This window comes from Lineus longissimus, chromosome 10, assembly GCF_910592395.1.
Source record: "Lineus longissimus chromosome 10, tnLinLong1.2, whole genome shotgun sequence".
NCBI lineage: Eukaryota > Metazoa > Nemertea > Pilidiophora > Heteronemertea > Lineidae > Lineus > Lineus longissimus.
Window position 1 is genome coordinate 7738596 of NC_088317.1, and position 15016 is coordinate 7753611.

A 15016-nucleotide genomic window follows, 5' to 3' on the forward strand; every position below is an offset into this window, starting at 1 on the left:
ACTCAATACTACTGATGCAGTTATTGTCTCTACCTGCACTGGCACTCAGTAAAACGTCAAACTGCTTGTCAATATCCTGGTCATATTCCTTCTCAACCTTGTAATTCTGGAAGAAAATACTTTGAGTGAAATCATACCATAATCTCTCCAAATCATTAACTCGCTCCCTGTTGGTTAAAAAAGGTGTAAATATTACATAATCAATTTTCAGCGTTTTAAAGGCTTGGTGTAAAAATACCTTGTAGTTAATGGTGACCTTGACACCACAGTAATGCAGAAATCTAAGGAAAGCATAGTACACTAGTCTAAGGTCAGTGATATTCTCATCGGTTAATTGCGGTTTACCAATTGCCCTGTTAATAAATTCAATGGCAAGAAACCAATCATATTCCCCACAGTGAAATTTAAAAAGCATGGCTTCACCATGTAACCCTTGGTTACATAACTTAGAGGGGAGAGTGTTAATACCCATTTTTAGGGCTGACTGAAGAGTACTTTCATATCTCTGCTTACTAAGACATTTTCTGTGACTTGAAAAGTAGCACTGTAAATACCCTTCCACAAAGTCCTTTAAATACTTAACTGCCGATTCGGACAGCCGCCTCCATCCAAGTTTCCTTAGAATACTGTCAAAGTAACGTGTCTTGTTGTCAATATTGATCTCAAGAGTTTTAAAATCATCATCGTAAGTAGTCGAATTGCAATTGGTGCAGTATTGATACTTCACAGTTTTAGCTGCGTACCTTGCTGAATTCAAGTTTTTTTGATACTCAAAAAGGGTCCACCTTTTACAATTACGGCAGAATTGGGCATTAGTGTTGGTACTGACGTCATATTCTTTCATTCTTGGCAGGACTACTTTGTGTGTCTCAGTCAGACTTCGTCTTGAGAGCATAGCTCGAGTAGGCTTATCAAATTTCCCACTGTCATAATTCTTGCTGTCATTTTCTTCACTAAAATTTCTAGTCGGACGCAGTCCTGAGAGCATAGCTCGATCCATAACCCTAGGACGAAGGAATCCAGTAAGATTTTCATTGCTACATTTACTAAAATAGTCTTTTAATGAAATCATCCTATTCACTTCTATTTACATAATAATTATTTTTTAAACATTGTTTTGATAGAAGTTCACCTAAGACCTTTTATGTTTTTTTACTGTTTTACGTGATTTTAAGGCTTTAACACCCTCTATTAAACCATAGATTATGGAGCTCACAATAGCAATAACTGCTATGATCAGATGTTCGACTAGAAAGCCAACAACTGCACCAATTGTTTTCAGGAGAAATGATACGATAGAACCGATGATTCCCGGTAAAGCCGCAGCTGATTTCTTGGCTAGTTCTTTTAGCCATTCAGCAAACTTCTTGAGACCTTCTTTTACTTTATCTGGTATTGATGGTTTTGGTCCTGGTCCAGGTTCTGGTGTAGGTCCAGGAGTTGGTTCTGGTCCTGGAGTTGGGTCTGGTCCTGGAGTTGGTTTTACAGATTTAGTGGCACCACTTAAAGCACTACTGATACTGAGACCTAGAGTTGTAAATGTCATTACAACAGCTGTTATTATGGTGCTAATAGTTACACCATACGTCTTAAAAAGTAACTTTATTCTGTCCTTCAGAGGAATAGTTGAATCTGGTTTCTTTAGAACATCAACAATTAAACGTTTAATTCTTCTAGTTTGTGACTCCCTGTCATTGTCTAACCTCCATACCTTTGACTGTTCCTCATACAATTTGTCATTTAGTTCATCTATTTGCTTTTTCAACTCTCCTTTATCTTTAGTATCTTCTTCTACAGACTTTACATAGTCTCTTGTTAAATTATTAAGTTCTTCTTCTAGGCTTTCTATTTGCATGTCCTTATCCATCTTTACTGCAGCTAGATCATCACCAGCCTGTTTTAACCCTATAAGTTCTCTCAAGGCATATTCAGTAAAACCCAGTGATTTAAGTTCATCATCATTAGAATCTATCAGTTTATCTATTGGTTTGTTTGAACTGTTTACCTCATTAATTAATATATCTGTTTGAGTGGATGCAGATTTAGGTTCCCTTACTGGTGGGTCAGGTGCAATCATACCTCTAATCATGTTAGCAAATCTAGTACCAAACTTATTCTTTAATGTGCCTTCAGAAAGGAATTTACCATCTGATTTAATTAAAGGAATGATAAAGGCATTCCCTCCATTAGGATTAGGAATTATATTCATATTGTTCTTTTGTTGTTCTGTAAAGTTTGCTAATTCTCCTTTTGTAGGAAAGAAGTAAGGTTCCTCGTTGTGCAAATAAATACGTGGTGCTAGTTTACTTAGTTTGTTAGGGTCATATTTCCATTTACCACTTTTTTTCAATGCTGTATCAAGTTTATCCTCTTTATCATCTAGAAATGACTCCTTTTCCATCAATTCAGGGACAATACCTCTTGTCCTTTCTGGTATACTTAATGAAGTTTCATCAGTAAGATTTTCACCTCCTGCGTTGTATGTTGTGCCTGGCCTTTCTGGAGGTACACTGAATGAAGTTTCATCAGTAAGATTTTCACCTCCTGTGTTGTATTTTGTGTCATCATCTTGAAACTTTTTATTAATACCAAAGATATCAGCATAATCTTCACCTCCTGTGTTGTATGTTGTGTCATCATATCGAGGCTTTGGATTAATACCAAAGATATCAACATAATCATCAGGTTTGTAATCAGATTCGTAATCAGGATCGTAATCAGGATTGTAATGTGGATAGTAATCACTCATTCATAATTTTCACCTCCTTCAGCCATAATTACTTATTTATCTAACCATAAAAACAATCAATGTACCAACAACTGAGTAAAGCATGAATTTAATTGTTTCATGAGTATCATCCACCTTCTCAACTTTGGTGTCAAGTTTAGTAGTAGTAGGAGTATTCTTTGAGGTTTCAGTTGTTTTTGGTGTATCAACATTACTCTTTGGTGTATGACTAGTCATTGATGTACCAACGCTACTCTTAACTCTTATTTTCTTAGAACTATTTCCTTCCATCAGTGGTGGTGGTAAGGTTTTTTGTGGTTAATGTCATTCTTACCAGGTTTAGCATTTTTTGGTGCTATTAAAATGTTATTATTGTAGTTATCCAGCTTACCAATAACGAGTACCATATTTGATCCTATGACATACAATCCTGGTGCTATTACATAATCTAGTCTTGTATGAGTGTCACTCACTGCTTTTTGATATCTTTGAATTGAAGTGGGAATATCAGGATGTTGATTAATCGAGTCCTTTAATAGTTTGTTAAATTCCTTCTGAGCATCCAATTCTGTACCCGGTACTCCAATTATTGGTGTTCTGGTCAACGCCTGAGCACCCAGAATACAGTAAACATATGTTCTTATTGTGTCATTCAACCTCTCTATTCCAGGATTAGAGAAACCATTTGATTTAAATATCATGAATTGTTGATAGGTTTGACATTCATTTTGTGTAATTACATCAAATACATTCTTGTGTTGTTTCACATGATACTTAATGAAGGTATCAGGATATTTGAAATTAGCCATTCCAGCATCCCAGTCTTTACTGAACATTGGTGGCATTCTATTTTCATGAACTTGCATGAGGAAGAAATTGATTTTAGAATCATTGATGTAATATCCGGGATCAGTTATGTTCGGGTTGTAATCCGGTACACTCCATGACCTCCAACCACCGTTATTTTCAAACACCGAGAAATCATATTCGTCTTTTAAACCAAATTCACTCAATAACCCTCCTAGTTTCCTACGGTTAATGTTATTGTTTGTCTCATTAAAATCACTTTCACCTGGAATTGGTATCTCTAGATTCTCCATGATCTTCAATATTTGATAGTAAACATGAAACCTGTAAATTGACCTTAACAATGGTCACTGTGATTCAAGTGATCGTCTATTGAAATACCACAACCTGTTGTAGCAAACCAAACAGCCATGTTAAATTGGTTCTGGTAAAACGATAATGGATTCTTTTCCAGTCGCAGACAGTCTTTCTTATTTTTCAGGCTCAAAAACCCAGGTGTTATCTTAGTTTCTTGTAGTCTGAAGAAGTTATTAGTATTAACAGTTACTTCTAAATTAAAGAAGTCATAGGTGAATTTACTTTTATGTTGATTTGCTATTGGATAATACTTTATTACTCCAGAAGCTGATGAATAATTATGTTTGGTTTTAACTTCAGTTTTGGATAATGAAGACAGTAAAAAGGCCATTTATTTTAATGGAATAACCCATTGAACTCTAGTATTCCCTCACCATTTCCCTTACCATTTCATTGCAACGCTTCACTGGGAATCTCATGAATGATAGAAAGTGTATATTGCGGTGGATGGTTCTTTGGGGGTTGTAGGCTTATTTGGGGCAAAAGACCTGTAAGGTCTTTGGTCAAAAGGGCCTAAAACATAACCTAGTTCCTACCACCGCAATATACACTTTCTAGCCGCAGTCGACTAAAGTACAATAATCGAGGTGCAACGTTCGCCGGAATTTGTTCCAAATCGTTTGTCGTGACTCGTTACAAAAGCTCGAGTGTTTTCTTGTCCATTTGTAAATATCCCGCGCCGCGTACTTATACTATCAACTGGTCCACGGCTGGCTCATCAACGCTGTAAGATCGAAGGGTGATTTGAAAGAATAATAAAAAGCATGTGCTTCTTTATCTCGTGGTTTTTTGTTTGTTTCATAATTTCTTTCTCCAAACGGCTAAAAGGTCTGATGCAAAAGCCCCATGTGATTAGAACTAGTATAATGAACACCTCAAAGCTGAGCATCTAGAATTATGACCTCTCGAGTGGACCCGCATAATGTGACCGATGTCGGATTCGTAGTCTGCCCCTCGAATACACCCGTACCGGCAGGATTTCCTACCAATAAAGCGAATAAATTTGTGATTCGATTGCCGAAACCTATAGACGTGAGTTTAATACCCGGCGAAGTTGAAGTAGCTCTCGTAGAAATAACATTTCCACACTCATGGTCAACATATTTCAGAGGATCTCGATGGTCATATGAGGTGGCTGTAGCAGATATCCGACAACCCTTGATTCCCGCAGTTGTAAAGAAAGCATGTCTTCCGGCAGGGAAATAACTATTGGACTATGGCAGTGCAGAAGACCTCACTGAAGGACTCAATCTCCGACGACCACGACTTGATCATTTACCAAATAAAATATGGGCGGGAAAATTTCGTTTCTCATGACGGGGTTTGCTCAAATCCATCTATTCGAAGGCGAAGCGATTGAGCTATCTTCTGATGTGGCCGAAGTTCTAGGATTTGATAATACTAAGTACTTTTTCAATGACGGCACAGAGTCTAAAACAAAGGGACCGTTTTCCGAGGACAAGTTGATCGTCCAGGGTAAGCAGCAAGATGAAGAGTCCGTGAAGAAACGTCGACGAGAACAAACAGCGTCGGGTAATTCCGAATTTGAAGAAGAGGATTTTGAGGGAGCTTCTAAGACTCGATCGAAGAGAAGGAAAAAGGAAAAAGACATTGAAACTTCTCGGCTGGCTTCCACGGACACGGCGAGCTCGTCCGAGCCACATACGACTCCACACATAGATAGACCTACTTCTGTGCCGAGTGAAATCACCTCGGAGGACATGCAAGAGGATCGAGCTTCTCACCAGCACACTGAAACCGATGAACGAGCTTCTGGACCTTCGAGTAGCGCCTTGATCGCCACAGATCAACGACTGAAAGACGCAAAACGTTACCTTATTAAAGCGTCTCGCAAACCAAATCTCGATTACAATGCGTACAATTTGTTCATATACTCTTCCATTGTAAAATCTACGCCTGTCGGCAATGTGTATACGCCTTTACTAAGGAGTATTCCTGTCAATCCACGGGATCGCGCAAAACATCTCTCACACGCTTTCGTTCGTCCTCGATACTTACCATTAAATGGTACATTCTTTAATGAGATAGACATTGACATTCGCCACGAATCCGGTGAAGAAGTGAATTTTGCCTGGGGGAAGGTTATTTGTACCTTGCACTTTCGAAGGCGACAATCGACAATCAGTTAAACTAATTGATCTGAGAAAACGTCTGTCGTGTTATCACTGATTAGAATCCAAGAAAGCAATATACCGGTTTAGTGTTGTGATTTACGTTCACGAAGATCATGTTTCGCCTCAAAAACATTTTTGGACCACAAGGTCGCACGGCGCAAAAATATGTTTACGGACCTCCGGTACGATTGAGTAACGATTTACAGTTATTTTTAACTAAAGTAGCACGTCCGTTAATAGTCCGGCAGCTTAGAAAGACGCTAGCCACTGCTGCAAAAAACAATGAAGCTTTAAAGTATCATGTTGAACTTCAGGTTTTATTCAGTAAATTGGTACCGGTTGCTCACCCGGAGGAATCCGAAGATAACACGGCTAGGGAATTCGTAGAGCATAGTGCAGAACTGTGGTTCAACACTAAAAATCGCAGTATATACCCAGGACAAGACAAGATCGGGGACGATATTCAAGAACAGCTAGAGGAAATTTCTGGGAAAGTTGATACTTTCCACCACGAAGGGTCCGGCTGGAGCTTTGTGTGTGTTCAGAGCTTACGCCTCCATCTATCGGCTTTCACACCTTTTCGAGGAGGTGCACTGGATCCGTTTATAAGGCGACACAGCGTACTAGCCCGATCATTGAGTGGAAAACGCGCTTGTGTCTCTCCTCCGAAAGCCAAAGACGATGTGTGTTTCCGTGACTGTTTACTACTCTTTGAAAATCGGGGAAGGTGGACACAACCACCTCCTCGATATAAAGTTGAGAGTTGGTACACGAAAAGCTCGCGTAACTTTTCGGGTTTAAGTTTTCCTACACCTTTGAGTCAAATGGCAATCTTTGAACGAAACAATCCCTCTCTAGTCCTGAGCGTGTTTGGAGTCAGCGAAACAAAACAAAAAAGGGATCACCCGCCCCTTCGAATCTACTATCTAAGCAAGAATTTGACCAGTCGCCCAACGGAAGAACGCTGCACTGACCTATTGCTGTATCGAAAACACTACTTTCTAATAAAAAGTTTAAGTCGTCTTTTAGGTAATAACGTTTTTCAGGGAAAGAAACTTGTTTGTCGGTCGTGTTTCTGCAGATTCACGACAGAAGAACGACGGACCGAACATTGGATTAGCTGCTGCTCCCAAAAAGCGCAGCTTTACAAAACACCGAGTGCTCCAACAACTGTCCGTTTTTCTCAGTTTGAAAAAATGTCCATGAGCCGATTTGCCATCTATTACGACTTTGAAACAATGCAAATCCCCTGCCCAGAAGACAATAATCGACGTAGACACGTGCCTATTGCTGTTGCAGCGATCAGAATATGTAACCCCAATAGAACGTATAACTCGTCACTACATCATCGGGTCGGTCTAGATTGCGTCGAACGCTTCCTCGATTGGCTTGACACTCAACGACAAGAGATTCAGATCATAAACGCTACTGAAAACCAGCCTTTGAAAATGACTCGCGAAGACTGGTTTCGCTTTCATCGACAAACATCCTGTGAAATGTGCGGACAGGCTTTTACCGAGCTAAACTCTCCATACAAAGATCATTGTCATATTTCTGGAAAATTCCGCTTCGCTTTGTGCAATCGCTGTAACTTGATTTATGGTAGTGAGAAAACAACAGCATCAGTACCGTGTTTCGCTCATGGAGGCGTACGATTTGATCAGCACCTTCTAATAAAGGCCATAGCGCGACGGAATAAAAAACGTGGGAAACCACCTCCACGGATTTTACCGCGAAACACTGAGCATTATTTAGCTGTGTTTGATGGAGAATTAGTCTTTCAAGACTCGTTTGAGTTCATGAAAGCCTCCCTGGCATCGATTGCAGACTCTATGAAGAATGATAAAAGCACCATAAGCAGTGAAAACGATCGCAATTCAATCGCGTTCCCCCTCTTATGGGAGTATGTTCAGAGAAACGAGGAACGATATCAGCTCATGACTAGAAAAGGTGTTTTCTGCTATGATTTCCTGGATGAGATCGAGAAACTTAAACTCGACGCGCTTCCGCCAAGCGATCAGTTTTACGATTCGCTTCATCAGATCGACATTACAATGGCTGATTATGAACATGCAAAACATGTGTGGCGGGCAATGTCATGTGAGACACTGAAAGACTATCTACTGGTGTATCTGATTACCGATGTCTTATTGCTGGCAAGTTGCTTCGAACAATTTCGCAATTTGTCAATGCAATATTTCCAAATGGACACCGGCAAGTTTCTAACTCTGCCTCACTTTGCATACCATGCCATGTTGAAATGTACACAGGTGCAGTTGGAAATATTGACCGATCTAGAGATGGTGCACTGGATAAAACGAGGAATTAGAGGTGGGGTCGCTTCTGTCATGCTACGACACGCAGAGGCAAATCTTCCAGAAATGGGCCCAAACTACAACCCAGAACTACCCCGACAAGAAATCGTGCCGCTCGATTGTACGAACTTGTACGGTCATGCCTTAAGTAAACAGCTACCTGAAAAGAGTTATCGATGGTTGACCAGACAGGAAATTAAGCAACTAAAGATAAGCGAGGTTCCCGACGATGCTAAGATTGGCTATATCCTTAGCGTAGACTTGAGTTACCCGCCAGAGCTCCACGAATCGCACACAATGTACCCTTTGGCTCCACACAAAACGGCCATCCCTCCTGCTCAGTGGTCGGATTACACCTACGAACTCGGACTCAAGCTGAACGATCCGTCTTTTTTCAAAACCGGACCTGAAAACTTGTACCGGATCTGACTGAGAAACGAGACTACGTGGTGCATTACCAGAATTTGAAATACTACCTCAAATGCGGAATGCGATTGCTTCGCGTAAGACGTGTGTTGGCCTTTGAACAAAAGTGCTGGATGCGAGATTTTGTAAACTTCATAACGCACAAACGTTCGCAATCCGTCTCTGAATTCGAGAGCAGCTTCTGGAAGCTAATCTTAAATAGCATATTTGGACGTCTGCTAATAGACAAAAGTAAATACGTCAACATGAAATTAGTCAGTGATGAGAAAACCTTCAAAAGGTTAACAAGTCAACCGAATTTCAAGTCTGTCACATTCTACGACAGAAAACTTGTTGGTGTGCAGTCTAACCCAGCTGCCGTAGAACTAAACAGTCGGCTTGTCGCTGGTTTTACAGTCTTGAAACTCAGCAAATTGCACATGGATAAATTTCACTACAATTTCGTTTTACCAGCTCTTGGAGGTCCAGAAAACTGCCAACTGTTGATGACGGACACCGATAGTCTTGTGTACCTGGTGAAGAATGTTGAGCCAAAAGTTGTTTTCACGACGCTTGCGCCGCAGTATTTTGACTTTTCAAATTTCCCAGAAACACACCAATTGTACAGCAAAACGAATAAGAAAATCAAGGGTACGTTCAAAATTGAATATCCAGGAGAAACTATCGTCGCGTTCGTCGGGGTTCGGGCGAAAATGTACTGCTTCAAATTTCTATCTGATGGCAGAGAGGCCAAAGCCAAGGGTATCCCAAAAACAGCACTGCAAAAGTTATGTTTTGAAGATTACTGCGATGCACTGTTTGAACCGAGTAAACCACAACGCTGCCAATACAAGACAATTCGCTCCATCAAACACGATTTGTTCACCATATCTGCTGAGAAGAAGGGACTTTCTTGCTTGGATCTAAAACGCTGGGTTTGCGACGATGGTATTCAGACTTATGCCTATGACGATTTTCGACGCTCACGTCGGCCACCATCTCCCTCACCTTCGCCTAGTTTTGATAGGGCTTGCGAAGGTTAAGACGCTGTATTTCATATGTTTACATGTATGAAGAAATGGTAGACTTCGAAGTCAGAAGAAAGAGAGTATTATCGAGGTTAATTGATAATGTTGCTGCCACAAGATCAACCCTTGATAAACGAGACCTAAAACTAAAAAAACAGTCATGTGAATCGAACTCGTAGGTTGTCTTAACAACTATGTCAAAGGAGATGATGGCCTCGTCTAAACAACCAAGAGAATTGGTCGCCATAGAGGTTTCTGCACGCTTGACAATTAATGTCAGCAGGTGGAAACAGGAATCGTGGTTCCACTTCCACAGGAACAAAAAATCATTAAGTATTAGCGCGGAGGAGATGAGAAAACTGCTGTCGCTTGAAACGAATTAAAGTCCGCCGCTGGAGAGGTGTTCCTAGCAGAGCAGAAGTCAGAAGAAAAAGAAGACTCGACTAGCACCGATTAGGTTCCGCATGAGGAAAGCGATGAGACAGACGTCGAGGACGACTCGTGGACGGAGAGTCATACTAAACGGGAGAAGAAGGATCTATGGTAGAATATTCAATTGTCAAACGAGATCCTCGGCTCCTCCCCTCAGACTCGGAAAAAGACTGTCTTGTGAATGGCTAGAAACAAGCCTTGACTCATCGAACATTTTCGAACGTTACAAATACCAATTTAGTACATTCTTTCGAAGGTGACAATTTCCAATTACATTATCTGCTGAAAACAATGTCCAAAGAAGCGCCAGCTGTGACAGAAACAACTGCGTCTTCGGGTGCAGAACAATCCGAGGTGGTTCCTCTAGACGCACCCGATTGTGGACCATCGGCAAAAGCTCGCTTTCGAAACGTCTACTGCAGATGGTTTTGTTGCAATTGTTCCATTCCATCAGAAACAGAGGATGTCGCTCGCCAAGAAAGTACTGTTAGTAGCAGTTGAAGGCCAAATTGGGGCGGGAAAAACAACATTGCTGTCGAGTCTTGATCAGCTCTACAAACAACATCCGAATCCTCTATTTTCGTTTTCTTATATCCAAGAAGGACTAGACAAATTTACGACCTTTGGTCAACACAATCCGCTCGCGCTGGCCTATGCTCATCCAAAAGAGAACGTTGCCCTAGCCCAGATACATATTATACGTAGCATAAACTCTGTCGTCAGGAAAGGATTTAAACTTTTGGAGAATAGTTCCATTTCTGACGACTCGAAGAGATACCATGTTGTAGTCACAGACAGAAGTCTGCTCGGACCTCTTCCTTTCGTCGAATGTGCAACTCAGTTAGTTTCTATCGGAAATTTCGGGAGAGACTATTTGCGAGCCGAGACCTTGCAGTTTGCTCGTCGCACGCTATTTAAAATTGGTCTCCCTGAAGGTTACAACGGCATTTACTACATCGATGTTGACTCAGAGGTGTGTCTAGATAGAATCCAAGCCCGGGCCCGAACATACGAGAGCCTAATTAATAAGACTTATTTAGACACCTTGGCCGAGCAATATCGTCTTCATCTCGATTGGTGGACCGACGTTGAGGGCAGACAGTACTTCTGCGGGGATAGAAGCAATGTGATTAGAACTGACAATCCAAGTGCGACACATTTGCTCAGTTTTCTCGAGTCTCTAGTAAAGACGGTTGAGAACAAACAAAAACGCATGTGGTAACGCTATTCTGGCACCTCTTAGTAAGAGACTTACCGCTGATATTTAGACTCCATTCGTTGCTTTCCTAGTCATGGGGAAAACAGGAAAAAAGCAGGAACAGCAGAACCCGGGATATACGTCTACAACAGGTTTCGATTCCGGAACCGACTTCGATCAATTCAAGAAAAAGTGCAATTGGTGCAATAGACTCCTGTCTCTTTTGCCCGGAAAGGCCTATTGCGACGGATGCGCCAAAACCTGCTTTCGAGAGTGCCGGCGATGCCACAAACCTTACAACAGTCCAAAATTCTATAATTTTGATCAACTACGTTGCGATAATTGTTTCCACAGACTGGAGGCTGAACGAGAGGCCCGAGCAAGAAAGAAACAGTAGCAACCTGTGTTGAACGAATCGCATCCAGCAGATCAAGTTCCCAATCCGCCTTCGAAGATCAGCGCAAAAAAGCAGATTCCCACCACGGTCGAGCAGGGATTTTTCTCTATCGATAAAACAAGCTCTGCTAATGAAAGAAAACCAGATCCACCAAAGATTGGAACCCGCAGCAAATCGGAAATCGCAAGAGAACCGAGGAAAGGAGAAGTTGCCAAAAAATAAAACATCAAAACAACAATACTCCAATCGGAGGTGCCACCAGCGAAGTCATCAAACGTAAACGCGGAAAACATACTCCCTGCATTCGAATAGTTCTACGCCATGGAAACATACAAATATGCAAACATAAACATAAAAAGAGTCAGTTCAAAGATGTGAGTAAAGCCCCCGGAGAGAAAGTCAGATTCGAGGTGCCACCAGAAAAACAGCAAGCTTCGGTTCCATCGTCGTCTGTAGAGTTCAGTCGGTCCTCGAGTGAAGTAGCGGCGGGAACAGAGCTCGTCTCCCGATTGCATTCTCGTCAAGCGCCATCGCCGTATCCAACACCCGGTCAAGCCCCATCGCCTTATCCGACGTCCACTACTACTACTACTGCTACAACTAACTCACGGACGAAAGCACCTCCCATGCACACAATAAGCGAAAGTGAAGATGAAGAGGACAACGAAAGTGTCAGCAGTGACGAATCGGAAGTCGAGAGCAGCAACTCAGAAGAAAGCGCCGATGAAGAGAACGACAGCGTCGCAGAGGGAGATTCCGAGAGCGACTCCGGCGAGGAAGAGAGGCTCGAACGTTGCGTCAAAGCTTAGACAAGTGCAAAATGAAAAACGAAACCAGATATTTTCGAAAATCTATTATAACCCTCGGCATCCGGCGAGCTTTGGGTCCATTGATCGCCTGTTGACGGCTAGCAAACGGCAAGAACCATCCATTGAACGACGAGACGTTGTACATTGGGTGAGCGGGCAAGACACTTATACACTTCATAGACAAGCAAGACGAAAATTCCAACGTCGTAAAACAATTGTCCCCGGAATCGATCATCAATGGCAGATTGATTTAGTCGATGTCCAGAATTTACAAAAATACAACAATGGAGTAAAATATTTATTAACAAAAATCGATGTGTTCAGTCGTCGCGCTGCGGCTCTACCGCTCCGTACGAAAACAGGACGTGAAGTGGCCCAAGCTCTCAAAGAGCTCTTCGAGCGGGAGAAGGTGTACCCTAAATATCTTCACAGCGACCTTGGAAAGGAGTTCCGAAATGCAAGTGTCTTGAAGTTACTAGAAGACCTCGGCATAAAGCTGTTTTCCGTGCACAGTGAAACCAAAGCGGCACTTGTTGAAAGGTGGAATCGCACACTCAAGTCGAAAGTTTACAAAATGTTCACAAAAAACAATACCCGGCGTTACATCGATATTCTCCCGGACCTCGTTGAGAGCTATAACAATATCGTACACAGAATAACAAAACTAGCCCCGAACCAAGTTAACGCGAGCAACGAAAAAGCCCTTTGGCTCCATTTATATGGTAAAGAATTTCCGACCAAGACAAACTTCAAATTCCAGAAAGGGGATACTGTACGAGTCAGTCAACTTGCGCAGGTGTTCGGAAAGGGTTACAAACCGCAATACACAACAGAATGGTTCGTAGTGGCCCATCGACGTAGTACCAAGCCGCCGACGTATAAATTGCGTGATGAACACGGGGAACTCTTAGATGGCAGTTTCTACGAGGAGGAAATGCAACGAATCCAACGTCCATCCGATGCATCGGCCTTTCACGTAGACATTCTAAAAAAGCGACGCAGGAATAAAAAAAGCTGAATATTTTGTCCATTACCTCGGTTGACCGGACAGCTTTGACGAATGGATCCCTGCCGGACAACTCCAAAATGCGTAAACAACCGTGTGACAAGCGGGTCAAGGGAGGACAACAACATCTTTAAATCAACAAGGAGAAGCAATGTCGCAGAACACTGACGTTTCCGAAAGCGTATTCGACGCACGGATCAAACGTGAGTTTGGTATGGTATGTGTCGGACCTCCACTTGCGGGGAAAACCTTCTTCACCACGCAATTGATACAAAACGCAGAACGGATAATCGATAAACCTTTCGATTATATCTACTGGTTCTACGGAGAACCTTCTAAAACGGTAACAAAATTGGAACAGGAGGGAAAAATAAGAACAGTCGCGGGGTTACCCGACAATTTGGACGAATATATTCACTCTGAAGACCCTCGCACAGGCAAGCGTCGGCATGGATTAATGATTTTCGATGATCTCATGCAAAGCGTTTCTAACAGTGAAGAAATCAGCCGTCTGGTAACAAAGAAGTGTCAACACGCATCGGTGAGCTGGATCATACTCATGCAAAACCTATTTCATCACGGTAAGACTCGAGTAACAATGCTTCGGTGTTGCCACTATCTCGTGCTCTTCAAAAACCCTTTAGATCAATCCACCGGACACCACCTGGCTCGTCGTATTCTACCCAGTCAACCGGAAACGTTTATAAGAATCTACGAGGCAGCGACGCAAAAACCAAACAGTTACTTATTCGTGGACGGACATCAAAACACGCCTAACGAAGCTCGTTTGCGTACGGACATTTTTAGTGACTTTCAAAAAGCCTTTGTTCCGCTCGCAAGGGGGACTAGAAAAGAACGAAAGCAATAGACATTCAAAACGTTTTACAACAAACCAAATATTTTTGGAAAAACTCTCATAAGGAAGGGGACGGAAGGGGAGGAGGAGGAAGATAGAAGTAGTCAGTGGAACTCTTTTGCCAAATATATACGTATGTGTATAGTACATATTACTACTTTTGTTAGCACGTCGTTACGGGGAACCTAAATAAAACCTTTTTCCTCATTATGAATGCGTATTCAAACTTCTCACTATATACTAATTGTCTATAATCTTTTCGTGTAGCACGCAGAGAAAAGGTGGCTTGTTGCATGGAAAAAAGTGGAAGAACGCACGGTTATGCTCCCCTTACTTATAATTTCTCATGACTGTGTATTGAGACCTACGCCTGATATTCGAACTATATGAAACTCGCAATGAACTCAGAAATTTGACCCGTGACAAATACAAAGCGAATGTAAACAATCTTGGATCAGAAGTGCGTAGAAACCCAAAACGTTTTTGGAACTTCTATCACGCAAAAACCAAATCAAACTCTGTACCAGAGACAGCGAAGCTGGG

At 41.8% G+C, this 15016-nt stretch overlaps 2 protein-coding genes across 2 annotated transcripts; both read left to right on the plus strand.

The window, feature by feature from the left end:
* The first annotated feature begins 7223 nt into the window (after nucleotides 1–7223).
* Nucleotides 7224–8771, plus strand: LOC135495094 (uncharacterized). Its single transcript, XM_064783511.1, has one exon. It carries the CDS (start codon nucleotides 7224–7226, stop codon nucleotides 8769–8771), a length of 1548 nt encoding a protein of 515 aa, XP_064639581.1.
* Nucleotides 8772–12453: 3682 nt separating this feature from the next.
* Nucleotides 12454–13629, plus strand: LOC135495098 (uncharacterized). The gene has a single exon (XM_064783513.1). The coding sequence runs from the start codon at nucleotides 12454–12456 to the stop codon at nucleotides 13627–13629; it is 1176 nt and encodes a 391-aa protein (XP_064639583.1).
* Nucleotides 13630–15016: the final 1387 nt, after the last annotated feature.